Source organism: Cyclopterus lumpus, chromosome 13 (assembly GCF_009769545.1).
Source record: "Cyclopterus lumpus isolate fCycLum1 chromosome 13, fCycLum1.pri, whole genome shotgun sequence".
Lineage (NCBI taxonomy): Eukaryota > Metazoa > Chordata > Actinopteri > Perciformes > Cyclopteridae > Cyclopterus > Cyclopterus lumpus.
The window spans coordinates 6,691,740-6,716,742 of record NC_046978.1 but is presented as its reverse complement, the minus strand read 5'-3'; the positions used below and the strand labels follow the sequence as shown (position 1 = coordinate 6,716,742).

Genomic DNA, 25,003 nt, shown 5'->3' with positions numbered 1-25,003 from the left:
ATGTCTCTACAAGCTACAGTCAGTGGCAAGTTAGATTTGTTTAGCACGAGGGAACAGAAAAAAAGTTCAGTAAAAATTGTACAGAAAATCTGAAGTGTAAAAATAACTTAATGGGGGTTGAGTTAGTGCAGTAAGTTACTCACAAACACAATTTGTTGTTTTTGTACAGCTTAAACAAGATACAACCTTGGTGAGCTGTGGATGTGCTAGTAGGCACCTTTTGTTCCCTTTGGACAGAGCCATTGTAGTTGTTTCAAGGTTTCCAGTCTTCATGCTAAGCTAAGCTAACTATCTGCTGGCTTTTGCGACATTAAGAACGGTGTCAATCTTCTAATCTACCTCTCAGCAAGAAAGAGAAAAGGCATTTTTTCTGAAGTGTCAATCTAATCTCTTCAGTGGGAATATGGTCAGACTTTCCTCCGTCGGTTTGTGTGCGTGCATGAATGAAATGCAGCCGATCATCACCCCACACATGCGCTCGTTCAGATGTATCTGAAGAGTTACGTCCTGTTGCAGGTGCTCCAGTTATCAGGCGGCTGACCAAACAGCCTGGTGAAGGCGGCAGACATAAAGTCCTGATCTGTGAGGTTGAAGGTTCTCCAAAGCCAGCTGTTTCCTGGAGCATCAACGGCACCTCGGTAAGCACAAACATGTTCTATGGTCAAAGGTTATCGGACATCCTAAATGCCTCTCAAGATTCTCTGAGAGTCTTAATACAGTCAAGCGCAGGGACTTTCTAGATCGATATACACGGTCAAGAATTTGATTTGGTGTCAGGCTGAATGTGTACCGTCTAATGTACTGGCAAGGAAACATTTTTGTATGATGTCCATGCCAGTGGGGGATGCAACTCACAAACTCCTGAATACAAAAAGTAAACCGGTAACCTGTAGCACGAAGCTGTAGACAAACAGACTGCAGGCATGTGGTATTTTGACCAGTTTTAGGATTTTAACTTGTTGGGGAGCTGTGAATGAGTGTGTGGAAGATGTTCACTGTACCCTTCCACTAAAAACAGGTTGGCCTGTTGCTCACAAGCACAGTTTAAAATGATAATCCCTGAGATGTCAGTCCTGGTTACCATGGTAACAGTACATTTGGTTTAAACACTCCTTTAGTGTATGTATTAAACTGGCGTATCTGTTTACAGTGCAGCCAACAAACTCACAATGTTTTCATAAAGAAGTTGAGTCATTCTGCTCCATCGGTTCCTCTGTGTGCAGTTGGGCAGTTTGAATCCAGCGTGGGAATAGTGGACTCTGCCACTAACAAGGAAAACAGCTATATATAAGTTATTAATTAATAGTTTTACACTCGAGGGCTATTGGGGAAAAAATTGCTTTCAATCAATAAAGGGTTTGTTTTAATTAAAATCTCAAGGATTATAACTTTTAAACTGTAATGAAATCTGTATTGCTTCAATTGAATCAGCTATATCAAGAACTGTAAAATATCCTAAATTGGCCTTTGCATAATTTCAATAACTGAACCTCAGAATTAATACAAGCCAATGAACCATTAACAAACCAATTTCTCAATCCTAGATTATGGAGAACGCCCTTGTGTGCTTGTTAATATGTGTGTTCCGCCACAGTTGGCTATAACGATGTATTGATTAGACAGGATGGATACTAGCTTTAACAAGTAACCACACAACCCAGTTTTTCCTCCGGTCCTCCTGAATACCAAGAATCACATTTGAAATAACGTTTCATTCAGAATGCCTTGAATGTTTCTCTCAGTTACCCCTGGACTGTATAATACAGATTGTCATAAAAATCCATGTTCGCACCGTGGTCTTCCTATGTAAGATGGCAACATGTTTGTCCTGCAGTACCGTATCTGCAATCTTTAGGCAACATCATCTAAATAAAGTATCCAAGGCGTATTGTAGATGATGCAACAGGTACAAACCACTGAGATGCTCGTATGGTTATTAAAGTGTAATGGGGATTTTATCCCTCAAAGCAAACACATGAACAACATCAGCAGAGGTATGAAGATGTAACTAAACAGAGGCAATTACGTCTGCTTCGATTGTGAGGAAGCTTCAAACGCCCAAGGTCGGCCAGTGTCTTGTTCCGGAGACAGTTCATGCTTTGCTTTTGCCATTGAATGAATGCTCCCTGTTATGCGCATAGCAGTTTGCACTATTCGTATTTTCCCCAGCTACCACACTTATCTGAAAACATTTCTAGGCCGTTGTGCCCAGTGTTTCGAAAAAGATTACATTTCTTTATTTTCTCTGAGGCTCAAACACAAGGTACCAGACTGTCATAAAGACAATTTTTTTTTTTTTAATGGAACCTTTTTTTCTCCTTTGTTTCTGTGTTGTACCTGTGTGCACACTGATAGCCGGGCCACTGAATGAAGCTGTTTGAATTACACGTTAACCTGAGGGTGTATGGGATGGTTACACTTCTTTTCAGCCATTTCAACCCAAACTTGTGTGTCATAATTAATCAACTCCAAATGTGCACAGCATTCTTTCACTGAAGGATAATGAATTTAATTGTGGAGATAACACACATGTCTACATTTAAGTCAGTTTATTTTCAATCCTTTCATCGCATCCTTTAAAGCTATTCACAGAGAGTATAATGTACGGCTTGAATACAGGCTCAGTAATGGGTATTTACAAAGTTTGCCCATCCTCTTGTATATGTAGAGGACATAAAAAGGGTGTTGGCAGTTGTCTTTGTGTCTGGAGTTTTCCTGTGGGACTTCGTGTCTATATCCCAGAGGCACATGTTGTGTCTTTGTCATGGAAAGGCTCATATCAATCCAATGCTGCCCCCTAGTGGAACAAAACATACAATCCTTGCGTGTGTGGCAGGATTAGAAACTATAAAGTTAGGTATGTGAAAACTAACATTTGTGCTTTTTTCTCCTACCGTCCAGCTTGCTGAGAGTCCATTCGTCGACGGAAAGATAACACACAAGATCACAGTTGTGCCTACTGCAAAACCTCTCTGTCTCTTGTTCGGTGTCCAATGAGTTAGGCGCGGACAGTACGACTATAAATGTGTCATCCCGTAAGTACAGAGTGGCAGTGTGTCCTCTCGTCTCACTCCACTTGGTGTTTTCCTAAAGACTAACTCTTAACCTGCCTTTGTTTTGATGTTTTACTATTCTGCTCACTAACTCTTTCTGTCTGCATTTTGACTTTACATGGTGTTTTAGTCTTTTTAAATAAAAGTACCCACATCTTAGCAGGGATGTGCTTGAGAGTAAAAGCACATAATTAAGGATCAGGGGATAAGAAAATCACAGCATTTGGGCTGGCACGAACCTTTAAGATACATAAGCCACTTTGTATAATCAACCCAATCAGTTTGCGTTAATCCATACTCGGGAAAGATAAGTGGAAAAATATGAGAAGAAAAACACATGCTGAATAAATACATGATGTATAAAGAATCAGCAGTTATTTTGCTTCTTTTTGAGATGTTAACAGATTTCCATTTCGTTACAGGAGCAGTTGTTTGCCTTTTGATGATTTCACTTAACACCACTGTCCAGATGTCGTCATTGCATGCTCTTTGCACTTTGTAGACAGCGTTAATACCATGCTTTGCTCTCCCTTGCTTACTCATTCCTGCGTGGTTGAGACAGCATTTCATCTCTCTCTTTCCCCCTTCACTCAGGGGGTGTCTGTTGGGATGCTGGATTTAATCTGTTCCCTCTGTTGCACTTCTTGCATGCAGAAGTAGAATAGAGTTAGAGTGGTATTCTTTCTGAACATCACGCTTGTTTTTTTTCTTTTTTGTTGGAACTTAATTTTATTTTATATCTGATTTCAGTAATTGAGGCGGTGAGAATGGATAAACAAGGTAAGTTGTAGCGGTCTTCTTGCTTGTAAGAATGGGTCAGAGGGGGGGAAGTCAAGTCTTTGGGGGAATCAAATGTTGCTCACTGAAAGAAGGCTCTTGATTTAATATTTAACCTTCACATCACCATGGACTCTTATACGGGAAAATGAATCACTATTAATATCTGTCATTAACATTGAACTCAACCATGTACAGAGTGGATGTGTCCATTCATCGACGCATTTATTGCACATCATGACTCTTTTGCTTCCTGGTATTCGTCTGCAGTCAGACGGGAGTTTCGTACTGAAATATGTCTCCCAGATCTCTCATGTTTCTGTTTTCTCTTGCAGACCAATCGGATGATAACGACCAAACCAAGCTGGTAGTTGGAGTTGTGGTCGGTCTCCTCGTCGCCACTATAGTTATTGGCCTGGCATACTGCGTCTACATGAAGAAATCCAAGTAAGAAGTTGACACTGACCTTTATGCTAATCATAATACTGTTGTGCAATTATGATTTTTTTAGACATTATTTTTCACGTAATTTAGGTACAAGGTTAAAATATTGTGTGACATATTTTTTTGTTGTGGCAGAAAACAAATATGCAATATCCTGCAGATATTTTTGTGAAAAAAGCAGATACAGATCGTAGCTGTCTGTTCCACCTCTTGAGTATACCTAGTCACCACCAAGTTCCCATCAAGTGCAAATGAACAGTGTACATTAGATATTATGTCCACCATCCTACCATACACTGTAAAGTTTGTTTTTCATACAAATGACTGCATGTTGGGTGACAATGTTTATTCTAAACAGGCAAGGAAGCTGGAAGACTGGTGAAAGGAGGGACGGTTCCTCTGAGGAGGAGAAAAACTGAGGAGAAAGTGGAGGAGAACAGCCAAAAAGCTGAGGTGTAAAGAACCGGCAGCCATCCTTTCGAAATGTGAAAGGTAGAAAACATTTCCATCGTATGCCTTAGAAATAAAGATGAACAAATTAATTTTCTTTTTAAACAACATCGATTTCATTCTCTTCTTTTCAGTGGGAACGTGGATCTTTTGCACATTTCTCTTCACCTTTTTGTCTTTGGGGGAAAAAAAACAAGTGTACATTGGGATGAAGATGCTTTGGATTTGGTTTCAGGGAAAATTTGACTAAAAAGCATATCCAAACACCCCCCTCACCCCACACCCTTCAAACCATCATCACCTCCATTCCTTTAAAAAATAAAAAATAAATGAATGGATACTGTATGTGATATACATAACTTGTCTGCACTACTGATACATGTGTACACTTGTCTACTATTATGACTCGTGTTTGTTAGAATGAAATTTGGGAAACTGAAAACATGCAGATTTGTTGGGTTTTGTTAGTTGAGACAAGTAGAATTACTACTAGACCAGTTGCCTTTGCTGTAAGGATGTGTAGGCCTGCATTAGTCTGACTCTGTGGCCCTCGGACACATAGCAGCAACCCGAGGGACTCACCGCCATCGCGTTTTAGCTTCACGTCATCACAGTCAAACAACATCTGCCTTCAACGTCAGTGTACTAATTCTATTTATTGGTGCACTTTGTTCATTCAGGCATAAAACAATGTTTAATGAAATAGAGATGGAATTCCTGAAAGGGCTATAGGTAATGGGGGTTATACTCAGCATTAGTTATAGATGGTGATGTGAATTACATTGCAGGAAGTAGGCGGTGTGACACAGAGTTCTTTTGGCTTTTTTTTGTTTGTTTGTTCTTTGATTGTGTGTTCCTCTTTGCAAAGTAACCAGGACAGAAGCTCAGTTCATTTAGCCTGTTTCTTTTTTCAAATGTACTGTGCATTAGACATAACCACTGTGTAACACAGGCAGGTAGATTATTGAGAGAAAGTTTAGGGTAACTCAACTTATATCACTGGCTTTAATTTGGCTGTACAGATGGTTTTACATAAAGCCATTGTTTGATTTCACGATTCAAGGCTGTAAGTTAATTCTAAATGTGTTATTCATCAGTGTTGAGGTATAATTGTTTATTGTGTAGCAATGGCATGATTTTGTGACGGAGCACACCAAGAGGACGTTGGTGTTTATCTCAAAGTAGCCGTCGTGATACATTTGCCTTCTTTTGAAAAAACTACCTGTAATTGCTTCAGTTTGTGATGTGCACTAGGGTTCATGTTTTCATGTCATATTTGTGTAGAATACAATGGAATACGCGCAGCTGTACATGTCACAAATGTGGTCCTTTTTAAGAGCATCAACTTTAATTAATTAAATTTGAAAATGTATCAAGACCAGGATATAATTGTGAAGTATGTGAATTAATTTTCTTTTTGCTATTTATATTGTAAAAATGTCCAGGTAGGCAAATTCAAAAAATCCATATAATTCATAACCTAGATTGAAACAGTTGGTAAATTGCTTGCAGACATTACAAAAGTGTAATTAAGTTGCAAGTCATCAGTAGGTTGCTCAGCGTCTGGTTGAATATTAGATCCAGCATTCGATAATCTCAGACGTCCAAGCTGTTGTAAAACCATCAAATTGGAAGACTGACCAAAGAAAGTCAACATTGCCATGCAAGTATTGTAAATACCTGATGTTTGCTTTTGTACTTTTGCTTAAAATAAAATGTACATTTGGAAAAGTTATGTCCACGGAATTTTTTATTATGTTGTTTCAGTTTTCACATTTTTCCTCTTTTGAAATAAAGAGCTACACGGTTCCAAATAGTTTTTTCACTTCTGGGAACAAAAAACCTGCCGCCGAATGACTGTGTTGTATACAGTAGTAAGACCATGAATATTGAATATGAATATTGTAGAAAATAGACGATAACAGAGTGAAGCGAATGTCTTTTCAGTATTCTGCAGGCGGAGATGTGGTAGAATCGATCTTGGAATGTGATGGAAATGTTTCTGCATCAGAGGTACAGAAATATAAGAGAATGTGATATGATACGGTAAAACTATTGTAAATATGTTTAATTATTATGTTTCAACAATGAAATTATCTTGTCAAAATTATAATCTTGGCACAAAATGTATCAGGATTTGAGATTTTATCCAAAATGTCAAAAAAAAATGTCAAAACTGATATGGGATTTTCCATTATTACCGCAACATCTTTTTTCTGTCTACAATATCAGGTTAAATGTCAGCTCATCTCAAGGAGGTGAGGTTTCAGGTGAGGTTTTGCCAGTGTGACCATAAACAACTGGGAAACACAGATATATGTGAATTGTGTTCATATCAGATTCAAAGCATTTAAACCATTTTACCATCAACCATTTGAGGAAAGTACATTCACTCAGGATGAATGTATCAAAGTGTTGAAGCACACTTCAGGGTAAACATGTACTTTACTTTCTATTATTGTTCTTCTATATCCCTCTACTGCTTTTACGTAAGTATATTTTGCTAATTAAGTCAACCTGTTGAATGCAGTGTTTTAACTATATGATATTACTACTTAAATAAATAATCGGAATACTTCTTCCAGCACTACCATACACTTAGAATGGCAAAACAATATCTTTGGAATCTGTTTTGAGTCATAATGGTGCCTCTGCATACATGATGTCAAAGTGGACAACATCCTTGGAAACCATTCAAAAGGCTCATGAGGTCTCGTAAAGAGAAAAGGTGGGAATTTTAAATCTGACTGATTCTGGAGACATGCAGGAGACAAAAACACCCTGACTTTCATTTAAACTACATTAACTGCAGATTACTTCTTCTTTTTTTTTTAACACAGTCTAAAAACACGTTAATAATCACATGAAATGTAAGATCATTTCCAGGTCAATGTTGCCAGTGGATTCAGTCACGTGACTGTGGCCGTGATAGCTCTGCATACGATTAGTCGTTACCTTTCACCTGCTTCTTCTCACTCAGTTGGGAGCTGATGTACAACCTCCAAATAAAGTGTATACTAAGAAACGTAAGCACTGACGTCATCACTATGGTCTATGATACGAAACCAAAGCTTCTACTGCCACCCTGTGTTCAAAAGAAATACTGTAACAATCAGTGTTGGATTTATGGAAATAAAAACCTTGTTCATACAGTTAAAGTCTGCGAGAATGAGCTAAGATAAAAGATAAGTCAACTAAAATAAAAAAGTAAATTACAACAACATGAGAATAAAAACAAGAGGAAAAGTGTAATCTCCTGTGTCTAATAGAATAACAATAAAAGGGAAATAAGTGAACTATAATATAAAAGTAATGTTGCCTATGATGTTGAAAAGGTAATTAAAACTATATTGCCCATTATATTTAAGAACTCATTTTGCACTTGCCATTGAAAGGGAATGGTGCATGATGTTGAAAAATACTGCACATGATATTGAAATTGTTATTCTCAGCTGCCGATGATTTTGCCTTTGCTGAAGGAAGAGTTAATTAAACAATTGAGAATGTGAGGATTAAAGATCGGATTTCTACTGAAATAAAAAAACATTAAGCTTTTAGAAATATTTTTCAGGATTTTTCAGCGTCTCAAGAAAATTGTATTCAAGATTTTTAAATGTTGTAATACTTTAAAAAACAATTCAATAACCCAACCACTGATGAACACCACAGCCATTAAAGGGTTCAGGGATGCAGCACCACTACAACCTCCTAAGATTGTACCATGATATAGTTAACAGTCACATTAATCATGTGACTGGTGTACAAAATGAATGAGGGAAAATGTACAACTGTACATGACGCACGCATGTTGGTTCACAGATGAGAACCAAGTGGAACATGATTCACATCTACAGAAACACAGAGAACATAAAGAAGATCCAATATATTCATTACAAATAATTAACTGATTCATTACTGTCTGGGTATTTATACAAAAAGTTGAGAGGGTTCATGTGACACTTTTCTCTACTGTCTCGTTCATAGAAATAGAAGGAAAGTTTAAATGAGTTCACACATTTGAAACATTTGTTCCAGCTCTTAAGATACTATTTGGGTCACATGTTATTCTTGATTACAGAAAATCACCACAGGAGAATCTCAACATGCTGGTTGTATGTTCAAATTTGCATCTATATCTTGAGATAATTCCTTCACATTGGCAACAGTATTTCATAGATAATTATATTGGAATCATGTCACAACAAAACATAAAACTATACTCGTGACAAAGAGAAGTTGTGAAAGACTTCAGATGCTCTGGAATGTGTGAATCCAATCCCTCATTGTCAGCCACTAGACCAGTGGTTCTTAAACGTATTGGAGGTACTGAACCCTGCAAGCTTCATCAGTGCAGTAGCCGAACCCTTCGTAATTGAAAAATAAAATATGATTTCTTCAAATATTGTATTAGTGCACATAATGAACCATGCATCAGTTGTACACAAAATCGCTGTGTTCAAAGAACAAAACCAACAAAACATGAATTTCACACAAAAAAATAACTCAATGAATATTTACTGCAAATCAATGTGAGAAATGCTTGGCTTCACCTTGCAAGTGCCACTCTCATGTCATTTTCACAACAAAGTCTGTTCCTTTTCTTAGTGTTCATGTCTACCATCCTCGAAAAGGATTGCTCTCAAAGATACGTTGTAACAAACGGTGTGCGTATCTCAGGGCTTTCTTGGCAATAAGAGGGTATGGTACGATTTGGTGACACCAAAACGTTGAGAGCGTTGTTGCTCTGAAGAGTTGCTGTTGAAGCTCTGCTGAAGTTCAATGATTTCGTCGAGGTATTCATCGTTGACATCTAAACGTGAACGGCTGTCCCACCCATGCTGGACATGACTCTGGTGGGGAAGTATCCGTCGAGAGACTTTGCGAGCTCATCTAAGTGCACGGCAGTTGCTTGCTTCAGCTCCTCAGGTACAGAAATGTCTCCAATTCCAGACACGTCTTTGATCTTACTCACACAGTCGTCCAGCAGGGGAAAGTTTGCGAAGTTATCATTCTCTGTTCGTCGTTTCCATAAAGGTAGCTTTTTTTTTTTAACCTTTTACACCCCAGCCTATTTTTTAGGATTCTGCTCGAAAAACATACCCAAACTAAAAAAGGGTGTATCTCCTCTACCACAAGGGCTATTTGAATAATGTTGGTGTTATAATAAAAGTAAACACTTGTGAGAATACGTCTTCAGGTTTTCTTACTTTTCGAAGGTGTTGACTCCACCGCCCTGCATCTGTCGATTGAGATGATTGAGAGCATCGAAAATATCAGCCATGTACGCCAAAATGAGAATGAACTCAGAATTTTCGAAGCAATCTGCGTGACACTGTTTGTACTCTCGCAAAAACAGGGGATTCCCCGGGATAACCACCGACCGTTAGAATGGTACAGAAGTACCTCGGATTCAGAGCCCATTTCCTTACACAGCTCTTTGAAGACGCGGTGCTTCATAGCAATATTTTGCACGTAGTTCACACATTCAACTACAATTTGTAATACTTCTGCCAGTTTTGGAGGTAAGGTTTTTGTTGTCAACGCGTGCCTTTGCGGAACACAGTGCGTAACAATGATTTGTGGTGTATCGGATTTCACCAGCGCTCCAAAACCAGAGTGTCGTCCCAGCATGGCTGGAGCTCCATCCGAACAAACTGCAGAAACCATATTCCACGAAAGATTGTTGTCTCTGAAGAAGTCAATCACGAGTTTCTTCACATCTACTGCCTTGGTTGTTGTTGTAAGAGGCTTACTAAATAAAAATCCTTCCTTTATCTCGTTGTCTTTCATATAGCGCACAAATTTACATTTAAGCTACATTTACATTAAACAACCTGTATCATTCAATGCGTTTCAAATTCGTATCAATATTGGAGAACACAGTAGTGGTATCACATATGTGAAACAAATGCAAAGTTGGACTTGCAAAATAGCCCCTGGAGCACCATCTCAGAAAAGAAATGTTCTGAAAGCAATGAGAAACATAGAAATAGGATGGATGCATTATGATAATGAAAAAGAGAGTTGGTTGTTCACAGAGCTCATGGCACATTTCTACAACAGCGATAATGGACTTGTTGACATCCAAGTCCAGCTTGTTCTGTTAGATGGAAAACTTGAGAAGGGTATGATGATGAAGGAGTTGTGAGAGATTGTCTCTCGAATTCTGGGGTGAATTCTACGACCAATGTGCAACAGGAAGTGCCCTTCAAGTGCCTTTTCTAATCCCACAAATTGCTGTAAAACTGTTGGTGCTGGTAGCATGTGAGTGTCTCGTGAACGGCTGTCAATAAAGCGTGCCTCCAAAGACAATAACCAGTCTCCGTGTCATAAGCAAACGTAGCGAAACGTTACAATATGGTCTGCGTCTCCCGAACCAGCGTAACCCATGTCATTTGCCATTTGACAGGTTTTGATATTTATTTATTGGTTTTCTGTTTGTTTTTTCCAGTTTAAAAAACTGTGATTTTTTGTTGAACTTTGCCTCGAGTCGTGCATTTGGGTTCAGGTCTCTAGTTCGGTCGTGACACATAGCTTCCCTTATCTGCTCTGTTACGCCCGCCCTCAGTCGGACACTAAATCGAAATTATGAGATAGTATCTCATTATTATGACTTACAGGATCCTATTTCTTTTTCTCACAGTGGCGAAAATGGGCTTCCATAGGCGTGGCTATCTCTGTGGCTTTACTCCGTGGAAACAGTTATCATTTACGCCATCCACCATGGAAGAAATAACCACTATTTCAGCTTTATACTTTTTGTGGAAATCCCACAAACGTCGGAACATCTAACGCCCTCGTGTTTGGGTTAATAACATCGCCCGTAGGCTCACACAGCTCGGTGACTTTCACCGACTACGTCTCGATAACTTCCGCTTCCAGCGCTACCAGAGCAGCAGCAGCCAGTTAGATTCAACAACAGCGTCAGTGATGAAGGGCGGAGCTTCCTAAACGCTGATTGCGTCGGGCGAATCATTCGCTTCGCTCTATTCATACCATTCACGTCTGTGCATTGACTTCGCAACTTTTTTGGTGTGAACGCAGCATTTTTTGACGACCGACAAAAACAGCCCGACATTGCTAGTGTGAACCGGGCTATACTGTGTGTGTCTTGACCCCTGCCGAACCCCTGAGAGTGACTCACTGAACCCCTGGGGTTCGATCGAACCCAGCTTAAGAACCACTGTTCTAGACTTTAGACGTACATCTTTATTGTACACCCTGTACTGTGCATGTGGCTAATGTATCTGAATCCCCTGTCCCCTTTATTGGTGAAAGCTTTACCTTATTTTAATTACAAAAGCATTTGTTGATTCTCTGACATCCTAATCTGCCCTTTTACACAGTTGTATGGACATGACCCAGGAAAGATCTGTCAGAAATGGGGGTAAGCTGTAGGCTTTGATCCTTAGGCGTGGTTTGACAGTGGTATTCATCATGCAAAACAATGTTTTCCATTGCTTTATGTGCATTAGGGTCTCTGCGGTGACTGCTGGGGTTTGTGTGTTGGCCAAGAAGCAGGTATGATTAACTCGATGACTGCTGATAATGTGTGGAGAAACACCAACACATTATTAGTGGCATCTCAACTGTTGAGGATATTAAAAAAACTGCTGTATGTTGAAATATAGTCATGGAAATGACAATTGAAACAATTATTTACAATGTACTTATTGTATGTAAGACACAGACAAATATTTGTTTTCCATGATGATTTAGGACACCTTTATGAGACCAGCAAATGGCTTATTGGGATGTGCTGCTTGCTGCCTGGTCCAACGGTGGGAAACAGAAGGAGGGCTGCATAAAGAAAGAGGAAGTTGTGTGCCTTCTTTTTACATAAGCAGCAGGATATTTCTCCAATGCCAGTATGACAATCTGCCCCACCCCATATATATGTAATAAAAATGTTTATAAATATTCAGGCATATGGCTAATGTGCTAAATGTTAACTAGCCAAGCACATGGTTTTCTAAAGTAAATATTTCATACCATCAACATGATAACACAGAAATGTGCCCATAAACAATGAATAGATTCTAGAAATTCCCTTTGATTTGGATTGGGATCAAATATGATGTATGTGTACATATACAGTATACCTTGAGAGTTCAACCGCAGTCTAAATTGTGTCACCGGTTAAATGTCCTCCACATTGTTGTGCTCTTCAGTGGACACATTCTGGTCTGGACAGTCATTCGTCATGGCAGTGGTTAACACTGGTGCCCAACAAAAAACAGTCTAATGTTGTATAGGCCTGTGATGCTTCATGTTATCCTGTGTCAGCAAGAGTTTCCTCTAGCAAGATAAGTGAATTGTCCATAAGTGTGAGTGTGTTTAACACACTCAAGCTACGTGAGTGTGTTTCTCACATTGCCTCCTGGCGACCCATCCAAGGTGTACCCAACCTCTCGCCCCAAGAGCGCTGTCAACAGATTATGTTTTTTTGTTCAGAGAATGTATGATTGTTATTTACATAAATTGCCCATAACCGTTTTTTTTAATAATATATGTTTTTGTATATTATGTCACTTAATAAGTAACATATATCCTTTGATTAAAAATAAATCAGAGTGGACACCTCTCTCAAACAATAGCACATAGGAAAAAAAAACAAGATGACAACTCCACTTGAGTAAATAAATAGTCTTAAAATTGTATTAAAGCGCGGAAAGCAGCTATTTCCATTCTATTATCTGTCTGTCAGTCTCCAAATTTCAGCAGACAATCCTATGTAATTGTGGTGGAGACAGAAAGTCATCACGCTGCCCCCTTTGATTTGAATGGTAGCTACACAAAAACCCCTATGGGGTTTACATACAGCCAGTAGATGTCATAAATTGACAATTTCACTCAGATCATAGATATCTCTTGTGCCTGCAGGATACATGACAAATAATTGCTGTGCAGTAGTTAACTGTCATGACAGTCTCAGATGGAATAACAAGTGTTTTGAGGAAGCAACAAAGTTTATGTGAAGAATGCATGTGATAAATCTATCAATTTGACAGAAATGTAGGCCTGCAGCAGCAAAGCTATCTGTATTAATTATTCTTGTCCATTCTGGCTATTAACAGATCCCCTCTTGAACAAAATAAGTAAGTATACCTCTGTCTCTGCAAAATATACTCCAAAAATAATCCGAGATTTATCAAACAATTATAGTGAATACCTTCCAAAGTTATTTTCAGTACAGAATTCCCTGTTTTGTTACTATTGTTCTACTGCAGTTCAACAGGGTAACACTCTGTGGAAGCACAAAGAGGGAATTTTATATTTAAAACACTACAAAAATTACAAGAAGATATATATATATATATATATATATATATATATATATATATATATATATATATATAAAAATAACAATACATGTGAAACAGTATTAATATGATCAATAATGGGGCTATGGCTCTGACTGTAAATTAGTTTAGGCCAAGTTATGTTTTAAATCAACAAGGTTACAGAAATAAATAAAAAAGGAAAACACAAGTTGTAAGAGAAGTATGGCATAATAAGGTTTCAAACACATAAGTCAATTGTAGTTTAAATGTGTACAAATAAACTCAATAAACATTTATTCTGGATGGTAGCAACAGGCCAAACACGGTTAACAAGACAGACAGGGACACCACCAGAGTTATGCGTGTCCTGTAACTCTGGCCAGTTAGATTTTATTCGTCATTGGTACATCCGGGGACTTCATTTTTTGATTGACAGTTGCCATGGCAACAAGCTAGAGCATCGCCATTTTGTCAGGAGGGTTTTTTTTCCCCAGCTCAGTCTTTTCAAATGTTCTCCCTTCCCGCCGGAATAATGCTGCCAGTGGATATATATTTGACGTTTTTGGATATCGAAATGCATCTAGTGGACCGGATTAAGAAGATCAAGAGGCCGACATTTTAACGTAGTTGAAATAATTAGGCAACGCCGCACTAACTCAGGTTGTCCGTGTCTCTGGTCCACCGGGCCGGTTCACTGCGCAGGTTTGGACCGCGCGCCATTTTGTGAAAATTGACACAGAATTCTTAACCAAAATTATCAGAGGACACGGTTTCTGTTTCGTGTTTGAAATACTCTGGATTTAACTGCATTGTCGTAATCATCGAAGTGACCGACGCTAAATGTGCAAAGACACGGTCAAATCCGAATTTGGCCAACGTTTATTTAGCAATAGCTCGAATTGTTAGCTTGAGGCTAGCCAAAGAAGCTACAGCTAGTAGTCAACTAGCTAGCTAGGGTTAGCTAGTGAGTTATGCGTGCTAGTTAACGTTAGCATGTTGCTAGTCACCGGCTGATGATAACGGTAGTCAAAGTTGCTTCGATCTCCAACGATGTTCTCCAAAGCGTGGGATATGAAACGCGTATTGAATCTGGCTGGCGATTTATTTTAGAGTTTGCCGATCAGAGGACGAGGATTGGATTTAACGTTAACATTACTCGCTAACCGTGCAGGGAGGGGAGAATCTCAAGCTGGATAAGTTTCCTCATCATACAGGTTTTTGGACTTTAAATGAAGATCGTGCCATCAGAGGTGAGCAATTGTAAAATGTTATTTGACATTCGTCTTCATCAGTTTAAAATGTCACGTTAACGCTTGTGCAGTTGTATATCGTATGTAACATGAATGGTTAATAATGATCGACGCGGCAGTGAAGTTGAGAATAGTATTTTATGGTATGGCGGCTAGCTTAGATTTGATGGCGGTGCCGACTCCGCCGAAGCCAGAGTTAACGTTCGCGTTCAGTCAGTAGGTCAACGGACTAATTTTAATCTGAACCGAGAACAGTTTTGTCGCTTGCTTTGACCTCGAGAGCGGAACGGATTGTATGTGCTTTGGACGGAGAGTAATGCTGGCACGGTGGATTTTACAGCTAACGTTAACCCTGAGATATTAGACACTGTCATTGTAAGTTGCAATTTAAGCAAATGCTGTAACGTTAGCTAGCAGCCCCGTCTGAGTTACCGTGTATGCAATGTCTCATTGTTTAAATATCAACGTTGGGTGTAGTTTGGGTTTCAGGGTTGCACAGTACGGAAGCTCACCTAGCTAACGTTAACCTGGCTAACGCCTGGTCGCTAATTCGGCTAACCTGGCTAATGGTTAAAGATGGCTTGTTGACGAACCAGCTGAATGGGCCCCGCAACCTGCTGGCTGAACGCAGCGTCACTAGCTAACATCAACGTTGGATTGGTGAGAGATATGCTTGCTTGTCCCGCAGTTTTCACGGTAATGTTAACGACGACAGCGTTAGCTAGTTAGACGGCTAACGGTAGCGTCAGCCTGAATACGGTTGTCATTAATACGGGGGAATTGGAGGCATACAGGAACGATATGTAGGAAGAGTGGACGCAAAGGAACACTTAATATGCTTTCTAAATTCCAACCATGACGAGATCTACCCCATCATCTGTAATTACAGAGTTTCTCGGGCATCGTCTTTATGCACGGACGGTGGGCTTTTAATTGTTTTGGATGAGGTGCATTGGATTCAGCTTTGTAATGGATCTTATCGATTGGGCGTGAGGATATGACACATAGGCTCGTTGCAGAGGTCTTCAAGCTATCACCTATGATATGATACAGCTACCAATAGCATGCTAGCTGTCGTTATATTTACACCTAAATAGGCCCGTCGATGCCGTGGTGAGTAGAGCCAGGAAAGGAACTGTTCATATGTCAGTACTGAAAATGAAGAATAATCAAACGTTTTGGAGAGAGTAAACAGCTACAAGTGCGCTTGCAAATGGCTTTATTGTCAAATACAACTTGAATTTTCCCCATTAGGGTTCGTGATTTATTGATTTTTTAAAGCCAAATTCTCTCCACAGTTATGTTAGTCTGATATCAAGCAGTCTGTTCGTAAAATGGGCTCAAACTAAACCTGTTCAGATATTTGGTAATGTGTATGATACATCAATAGACAGTACTATATTATGACGTTCATACAGTAACTTAAGTTGGCTACCTATTTTTTTAATGTACATTTCATGTCATACAAATCCACTATAATTATAAAGGTATATTAACCATGGGCATGTTGAGAGGAGAACCACAAACGAGGTTCACAACAATATTATCCACATTTGTTTTCTTATTTGCCATGTATTCCATGCCACTCTGTGAACTAGAGCTTCAGATTTTCTCTTTTTTTTTTAAATGCCATTGCCTGGGCATTAACTGCTTTTGACAGTTGATCCACAAGCAGCGTGCTTTTCATAGAATTTCATAATTGTTACTCCCAAGCACACTTTTAAAAGTGTTGGGGTATCCAAGGGTCCTCTGTCCCTTCCTCTCAACAAAAGTTTAACAACTATGGAATTAAATCCCCACCAAAGATACACAATGATGATGATTTGTTTTTATTTGTGGTGGCTTGTGGTTTGCTGCTGGACTCTCCTCCCAGGATGAACATTTTACAGGAGATGATGCATTCTGGTTAGCTGCTATATATTAAGCCTTAACCCTTTGGTGGGTAGTTGTGCACCTAAGATCTTCTTTTCTTTTAGTTATTGGGCTGTTTAGAATTTGACATCCTTGCACATTAAAGTACATTCTTAAGTGGGGGAAAAAGTCAAAACAATTAAAAAACATTATTAGAATTGGTGAACGCAGTATTTAAATATCAATTTAATGCAGTTAAACATTATATTTAATAACGGAGCTCCAAATGATTAAGATTTGTTTGACATAAATTGTTTTCAGCTGACCAAATATGAAAATAGACACACTAGTCATAATGAAATATTAGTCTTCTCATTTTAGTACTTTAAATATATTTGTCTATAAGAAGTTAAAGTACAAAATATTGGATATTTGGTCCATAATCATTTTTTATCTAAAACTTAAAAAAATGTTTTTCTATCTATATATCTCTCTCTCTCTATCTATCTATATATATATATATATATATATATATATATATATATATATATATATATACATTACATTACATTACATTACAGACAAATGCATTACATAAAATATCTTATCCCTTATTTCTGTCAGTGGATGTGTATATTTTTCCTTTTCCAAAGCTGGGTCAGCTTTCTAATACTCTCAGATGGAGTGCAGGTTTTGGGCTGTGCAGCTATTTTGCTGTCAGGCTCTTGTGTTGAAAGCAGCATCTAAGTGTGCCAAAGTTCAATTTTATTTCTTGTTTATTTCTTGTTTTCTCATTGGAAAATGGGAGCAGCTCTGCCCTGGCAACAAAAGTAGGCTATTTGCATACTGCGTTGTGATTGGTCTGTGCATTGATGGGCTTGCCAAATCACGCTGTATCTCTGTGGTGATAGGCTATGCTAATTAGGTGCTGTTGCTGGGATTCTGAATAGTGGTTACTGTGTAGCACTGGTGAATTGTGTTGTCTGGTGAGAGATGCTGATAGCAGCACATGCTATTTGATAATTTTTTTATTCCTTCTGGCTTAAAATGAAGGATGATTCACTATATAGTGTGGAGATGCTTTCTTTTCATCCCTTTCCACTGTTAAACCTGCTGTTTTGCTCCCTTTTCTTCACAAAGGTTGATATATTACTGCTTTGTGGTTATTCTTTGATGCATTTTTCTGACCTCACATGCTTAACAAAAGAAACTTAGTATTTATTTGAGATTTATCTTAACAATGAATGAATCCTTTTTTATTCTTCTCAACATCTTATATTTTTGTCTGGTGTGTGCTTAATCATTTCAACATGCATGTACATATTACAAATGCATACTGTGCATTTTGCATATATATAATATTTTTTATAATAATAACTAGAAAATAATTCCCTTTTTAAAATTTACATTTGTACAATAAGAAGCACATATATTTTTCTGTTATTTTTGGGCTGTTAACTGCTTATATTGAAGATATTTTACATTAAGATCATTAGCCTTTTTCCTCTGTGTGTTTTGTTACATATAATGTTGATTTAAGGTAATATGCAGCTCACAGCAGTGTTCATTTCTTCTAGGAGGAGAGACTTCAGCATGCAAACCTTCGTCCGTCCGGCTTGCGCCCTCTTTTTCTTTACACACTGCTGGTCTTCAGATGGCTGCTCCAATGCCCCATACGCACCAGCAGTACAGTGACCGCCACCAGCCAAGCACTGACCAATCTGTTGCTGTCTTACCGTACAGCGACCAGACACCACAGCTCACTGCCAATCAGGTACACTAGCCCTACCCTATCCCAGCTCGTGCATTTCTTTTAGTCTTAATGTCTAATGTTACAAGAATTGCAATACTAAATGTGATATGAAAGTATACTTCCCTCTTTGCTGCTGTCACCAGGCAGAGTAGCTGCTTCTACATGTTCTTTCAGTCTAGCCATTTAAAATTGGGCAATGTATATTCTATAATGTTCTTAATAAATGGCCTCTATGATTTACCATAAGCAATTTAGATATGCCCTGCTGCTTACAAGTGTACTGTGCATATTGTTTGTTTATGAAATGTTGTGACTTTCCCTATTTGATACTTCAGAGGCACATGCCCCAGTGCTTTCGTGACCCAACTTCAGCTCCCCTGAGGAAGCTCTCCATTGACCTTATCAAAACTTACAAACACATCAATGAGGTTTGTTTCGTTTTTCATTAAATGCCTTCATCTAAATCATCTGTAAGTTACATTGTAAAGATTTGCAAAATGCTGAAAATGTTTGAGTAATATAAAACGACTTCAAGTGTGATCATGGGAATTGTTTACTTGTTAATTTGTAGGTGTATTATGCAAAAAAGAAGCGACGGCACCAACAGGGTCAGGGTGAAGACTCCAGTCACAAAAAAGAGAGGAAAGTCTTCAATGATGGCTATGACGATGATAACTATGACTACATCGTCAAGAATGGGGAGAAGTGGATGGACCGCTATGAGATTGATTCCTTGATAGGAAAAGGATCATTTGGACAGGTGCTTGATTATATATCACACACACACACATTTTGAACTATGAATAACAAATGATGGTTTTATTTTTCCTCTATAAATAACAGCAAGATGTTAGCTACTTACTGAAGAATTGTCATATGCTGTTATCTTTTGAAATGTTGATTTTGTTATTAAAGGAACAGTTCCAATTTATTTTAAATTTGCTCTTGTTGGCATCTTTAGGTTGTGAAAGCGTATGATCGTGCTGAGCAGGAATGGGTTGCCATTAAGATCATCAAGAACAAGAAAGCTTTCCTCAATCAAGCTCAGATTGAAGTGCGCCTCCTAGAGCTCATGAACAAGCATGACACTGAGATGAAATACTACATCGGTAATCCACTCTTGAAATTAATTCAATTCAGTTTATTTTGTATAGCCCAATATCACAAATTACAAATTTGCCTCAGAGGGCTTTACCCTGAAATCCTATAAGACATATCAAATAAATTGAAAGTATTTTCTTGTATTTGACTAACATGGGTGCAATTTGGTTTTCTGCAGTTCACCTGAAGCGTCACTTCATGTTCCGGAACCACCTCTGCCTCGTGTTTGAGATGCTTTCCTATAACCTGTATGACCTACTCCGAAATACCAACTTCCGAGGCGTCTCACTCAACCTCACCCGGAAGTTTGCCCAGCAGTTATGCACGGCGCTGCTCTTCTTGGCCACGCCTGAGCTTAGCATCATCCACTGTGACCTGAAGCCTGAAAACATTCTCCTTTGTAACCCCAAGAGGAGTGCCATCAAAATAGTGGACTTTGGCAGCTCATGCCAACTGGGACAACGGGTATCTAGCTGCAGATTTTTTCTTATGAGCAATACAATTAATGTATGTAAGAATGTCTCTTAAGAAGAGTGTGATAGTAAAAAAAGAAGTCTGACTGTCCATGCTTTTTTTGTTGTTGTAGATATACCAATATATCCAGAGTCGCTTCTACCGTTCCCCAGAGGTGCTGCTGGGAATGCCCTATGACCTGGCCATCGACATGTGGTCCTTGGGTTGCATCTTGGTAGAGATGCACACTGGAGAACCTCTCTTCAGCGGAGCCAATGAGGTATAAGAAACTGATATGCCTTTTGCGCTAAATATTCTGATAGTTAGGTCAACTTAAGATAACATTTGGTGACATTTAACTGGGTATAACATGTATTCAGTGTGCTGTCTTTAATGTTGCAAATGTACAATGTTAATGTTACAGTAACTTGATTAATAACTTGTTACCCAGGTGGACCAGATGAACAAAATAGTTGAGGTTCTTGGTATCCCACCTAATCACATAATGGACCTAGCCCCAAAAGCCAGGAAGTTTTTTGAGAAGCTTTCAGATGGTACATGGAGTGTTAAGAAGACCAAAGATGGCAAAAGGGTGAGCATATTCTTTTGTGTTTATTGCTGCAGTTAGACTGACAACAATTTGTGTTTTTTGATTATAATGAAAACAAAGGTAGCTTGAGTAATAACATATACGAAAGCCATGGCTGAGTAAATCTCTTAATCTTTGTGTACTCTGCCTTTAAACAGTATAAGCCTCCAGCCTCTCGGAAGCTCCACTCCATCTTGGGTGTGGAGACAGGGGGTCCAGGTGGCCGACGGGCAGGGGAGTCTGGCCATGCTGTTGCTGACTACTTGAAGTTCAAGGACCTGATCCTCCGGATGTTGGACTATGATCCTAAGAGCCGCATACAGCCCTACTATGCCCTGCAGCACAGCTTCTTCAAGAAGACTGCGGATGAGGGAACCAATACAAGCAGCAGCGTGTCCACTAGCCCTGCATTAGAGCAGTCCCAGTCTTCAGGAACCACCTCCAGCACCTCCTCTAGTTCAGGTAACTACCCCCTGAAAACTGTATAGAAATAAATAGTTTCTTATCAGTTGTTGTGTTCTAAGTTTACATGAGAATTGTATTTTATTACTTCACTACATTTATCTATTTGGTAAGGGCTATTCGTATTCTATTGTGTGTATATATTTTGCACATTTCGCACACTCTGTTTACATTTAATATAATTGAATTTCCTTAATACACACTGCACAGTTATATATATATATATATATATATATATATATATATATATATATATATATATATATACATACATACATTTAAAAAATCTGTCTGTCATCCCTTTTCTTATCTTTTATTTTGTGTGTTTAGTTTATTTAGTCTATTCCAGTTGGTGTCTGTAAAGTGTTGGGCGCTACTATGACAACAAATTTCCCCTTGGGAATTAATAAGAATATATCAATCTATTGAGTTTGTACACTTTTGTTTAACCTTTTTTAGGAGGATCATCTGGGACAAGTACCAGTGGCAGAGCAAGGTCGGACCCTACTCATCACCACTTGCACAGTGGAGGACACTTTGGCGCGGCCTTACCTACCATCGATGGTGACAGCCTCTGCCCACAGGTCAGTAAGATGCCTTGAACTATCTGTAATTTCATCTGAGGGGAGTTATTGTGATGGTGGTAAATTAGAATTTGAGTCTATCTAGAGCATTTTTGCTCATTTAGCATGTGCATGGAGGCTGCCAAATTATTGTAAGCTGTCCTAATAAAGATGTTTTCAGAACCATCTAAAAAGAGGTTCATACATTTGACTTAAAAAATCAAATCAAAACAGTGGTCTTGGAATAGGATTTTATGAATGTAACATATATGCTTCCTAAATTTGATTGGATTGCATTATGTCATAACTATAACATTAAAAGAATGCTTATTGTAAAACCTTAAAAATCGTGCTGCCATATTCAACAGCTGACTCTTGTTATTTTTTTGACATTGGCAGGCAAGACAGCCTTACCAACCCCCGCTGGTGTGGGGAGGTGGTGTTGGACCAGAGTCTGTCACTGGAGAGACTCACCCAGTCCAGGAGACCACCTTCCATGTTCCCCCTCAGCACCCTAAGGCCCTGCATCCCCACTCACATACTCATCACCACCACGGGCAGATGATGGCTACACGACCACGCCCACGCCACCACACCTCCCCGACACACAGCTCCTCAACACAGGACTCCATGGAGGTGGTTCATGGCCATCTGTCCATGACCTCCCTGTCTTCCTCTGCCTCCTCTTCTTCTACATCGTCCTCTTCCACTGGGAACCAGGCCTACCAGCTCCGCCATTTGCCTGCCGGAGCCCTTGACTTTGGTCAGAATGGTGGGCTGAGCATGGGGCTAGGTGCCTTCTCGAACCCACGGCAGGAGACTGGCATGGCAGCGCACCCTGCATTCTCCATGGGCACGAACACAGGGCCTGCCCACTACCTAGCGGAAGGCCACCTGGGCATGAGGCAGGGCATGGACCGGGAGGAATCTCCAATGACTGGAGTGTGTGTGCAGCAGAGTTCTATGGCCAGCTCGTGACTGCACTGACATTTGGTTGTGTGTTCCCCCTGTGCGTCATTTTTAAGGTGGTGTTTTTTACTACAAGGTGTGTTAAGAACAAAAGCTGCTCACGTCAGAAGGGAGATATCACTGAACCGCTACTACAGAGAAGAAGCTTTGTTAAAAGTATATATGTAATTTTCATCAGTTTTTCTTTTGCAATCATTAGGCACAAAATAATACTGCGGAATAACCATAGTGAGATTGAGACATCCATCTTATCATTTCACCAGTTTCATGTAACCACCAAGTAATCATCATATGGTATTATGTGGCAAAATCTTCTAAGGAGCATTTCAGAGCAAAGTTTGAAGCTGATTTGCAGGTAACTGTTGGTAATGAAATGCTTGGCGTCCTTTTTCGGTACAAACTGTGGACTGCCTGACATTGTTCCACTGGTTCTTAATTATTTTGCCCTTTTTAAGTGAAATTTCTCGTAAAAGCTGCTTGTAAATCCTGTAGCTTGACAATGAGGGGAAGTGTTTGCGGTGATATTTCTTGTTGTTGGTCGGTATTGTGTAACTCTGATAAAGGGGAGCACAGAGCAGTGGAGTCCCTAAAGCGTGTGCTGGCCAGGTGGAGAGGAGACCCTGTAGGTGGATACTGACACCAACTGGGTCAAAGGAGAGGGAAGCACCACCCCTCAGGCCTAGAGCCCCGTAGTCCTGCAAGCTGCAACCCGGCCCGGCACAGATAAGAGCAGCGATGGGCGCAGGAGACGACAGGATCCAGCCCAGTTAAAGGAAGACAGTCAGTGGCTGGTTCTAGATAACCCTTTGGCCTTATGACTCATGGACTTGGAATGGGATGGAGCTGGACAATATCATTTGAATTAAGATGGCTTTTCTCTATTTTTCTCTCTAGACAGCCCTTAATTCTTTAAGGAAATTCAAACAACTTAGAAAAGGTAAATAAGAATGGTAATTTGAGGCCTTTCTCGACAATGATTTCTTCTTCAGCAGGGCCCCACATAACAGGGTCTTATTGTACACAACAACCTCCTAAACATTACTTTCTTGAAAATCTTATTCACTGGTTAAGGATTTTGCAGTGGAAAGAACTATCTATTCCAGAGTCTACCCTTTTATGTTTTCTTATTTTTCCCTTTTGCATGTAGTTCCTCATCAGAACCACCTGCACAAGTCTCTCCATCCAAAACATGGAAACTGAAGAAAAAAAACGAGTTAAGTGACTGCCTTTTTTCTCCTCAAATTATGCTGTGAATTTTACAAGAATTTATTTTCCCTTTGGATATGTTTTTATACCAAAGCAGTTGTTTTATAGCATATAGGTGTCTGTAACCAATAATGTAGCAGTTCACCACTTTGACGCAAAGTTTATCAAGATCTTATTTTAACGTCAATACAAACGGCTGCAATATATTACTTTAGCAAAACTGGAGACCGTTGTTAAGACCGTTGGCTATTGTGTATTCTGGCCAGATTTGTTTGCAACGTTTTACCAAAACTGTTTCCATATTAATTGGTAGATTATTTTGGGAGTCTTTTAAAACTGGTATGTTAGAGAATTTGGTAGTTACTCTGCAGGCTCCGGAGTAGCAAGATAGAAGCTTATGGTTTATAAAAAAAAAAAAAAAAAAGGAGACTAATGCGTTCTATTTCTGTGTCGTCGTTTTTCTTTTGCCCCCATCATACTATTTCAAAGGGTTTTGCTGCCTTTCATACATCATTTGGTCAACTTGGCTAGTTTCTGCTGTGAAGCATGACTTAATGTCATTGTCTTGGCAGAGTAAGAAGTAATTGTGGCAAATCAGTTTGCGTTGAATGGTATATTTCTGATTTGGTAGGGCAGATCCCCCATGATTGTCCTATTCAAAGGGAAAGGGTGTCCGTAAGCCCACAACCACATGCTTTGCCTAGGCAGACATGCATGTCCTCAAAACATTAGTCAATAACAGATCTTTTTTTTTTTTTTATATCAGGGATTTTGAAGTGCTTTCTTTCTTCTGTTGCT

At 39.2% G+C, this 25,003-nt stretch overlaps 2 protein-coding genes across 3 annotated transcripts in view; both read left to right on the top strand.

Annotated features, from left to right (window-relative positions):
* The window catches only part of LOC117741991 (CD166 antigen homolog A-like), a 31,258-nt gene extending 26,525 nt beyond the window's left edge, over window positions 1–4,733 (top strand). The window contains 7 exon segments of the mRNA XM_034549305.1: window positions 517–638; window positions 2,902–2,964; window positions 2,966–3,035; window positions 3,804–3,833; window positions 4,166–4,277; window positions 4,633–4,689; window positions 4,691–4,733. Coding sequence (XP_034405196.1) covers window positions 517–638; window positions 2,902–2,964; window positions 2,966–3,035; window positions 3,804–3,833; window positions 4,166–4,277; window positions 4,633–4,689; window positions 4,691–4,733 — 497 coding nt within the window.
* A 9,703-nt stretch (window positions 4,734–14,436) lies between these two features.
* Window positions 14,437–24,629, top strand: dyrk1ab (dual-specificity tyrosine-(Y)-phosphorylation regulated kinase 1A, b). Of its 2 annotated transcripts, XM_034547967.1 has the most exons (12): window positions 14,437–14,710; window positions 15,180–15,258; window positions 18,687–18,883; window positions 19,198–19,290; window positions 19,434–19,622; window positions 19,824–19,971; window positions 20,142–20,428; window positions 20,550–20,696; window positions 20,868–21,008; window positions 21,164–21,467; window positions 21,927–22,051; window positions 22,430–24,629. In XM_034547967.1, the coding sequence occupies exons 3-12, from the start codon at window positions 18,764–18,766 to the stop codon at window positions 23,006–23,008; spliced, it is 2,133 nt and encodes a 710-aa protein (XP_034403858.1). In that variant the 5' UTR covers window positions 14,437–14,710; window positions 15,180–15,258; window positions 18,687–18,763; the 3' UTR covers window positions 23,009–24,629. The 2 variants fall into 2 exon arrangements, with proteins under 2 accessions (XP_034403858.1, XP_034403857.1); XM_034547966.1 differs by having other exon boundaries at window positions 14,437–15,258.
* The last annotated feature ends 374 nt before the right edge of the window (window positions 24,630–25,003 follow it).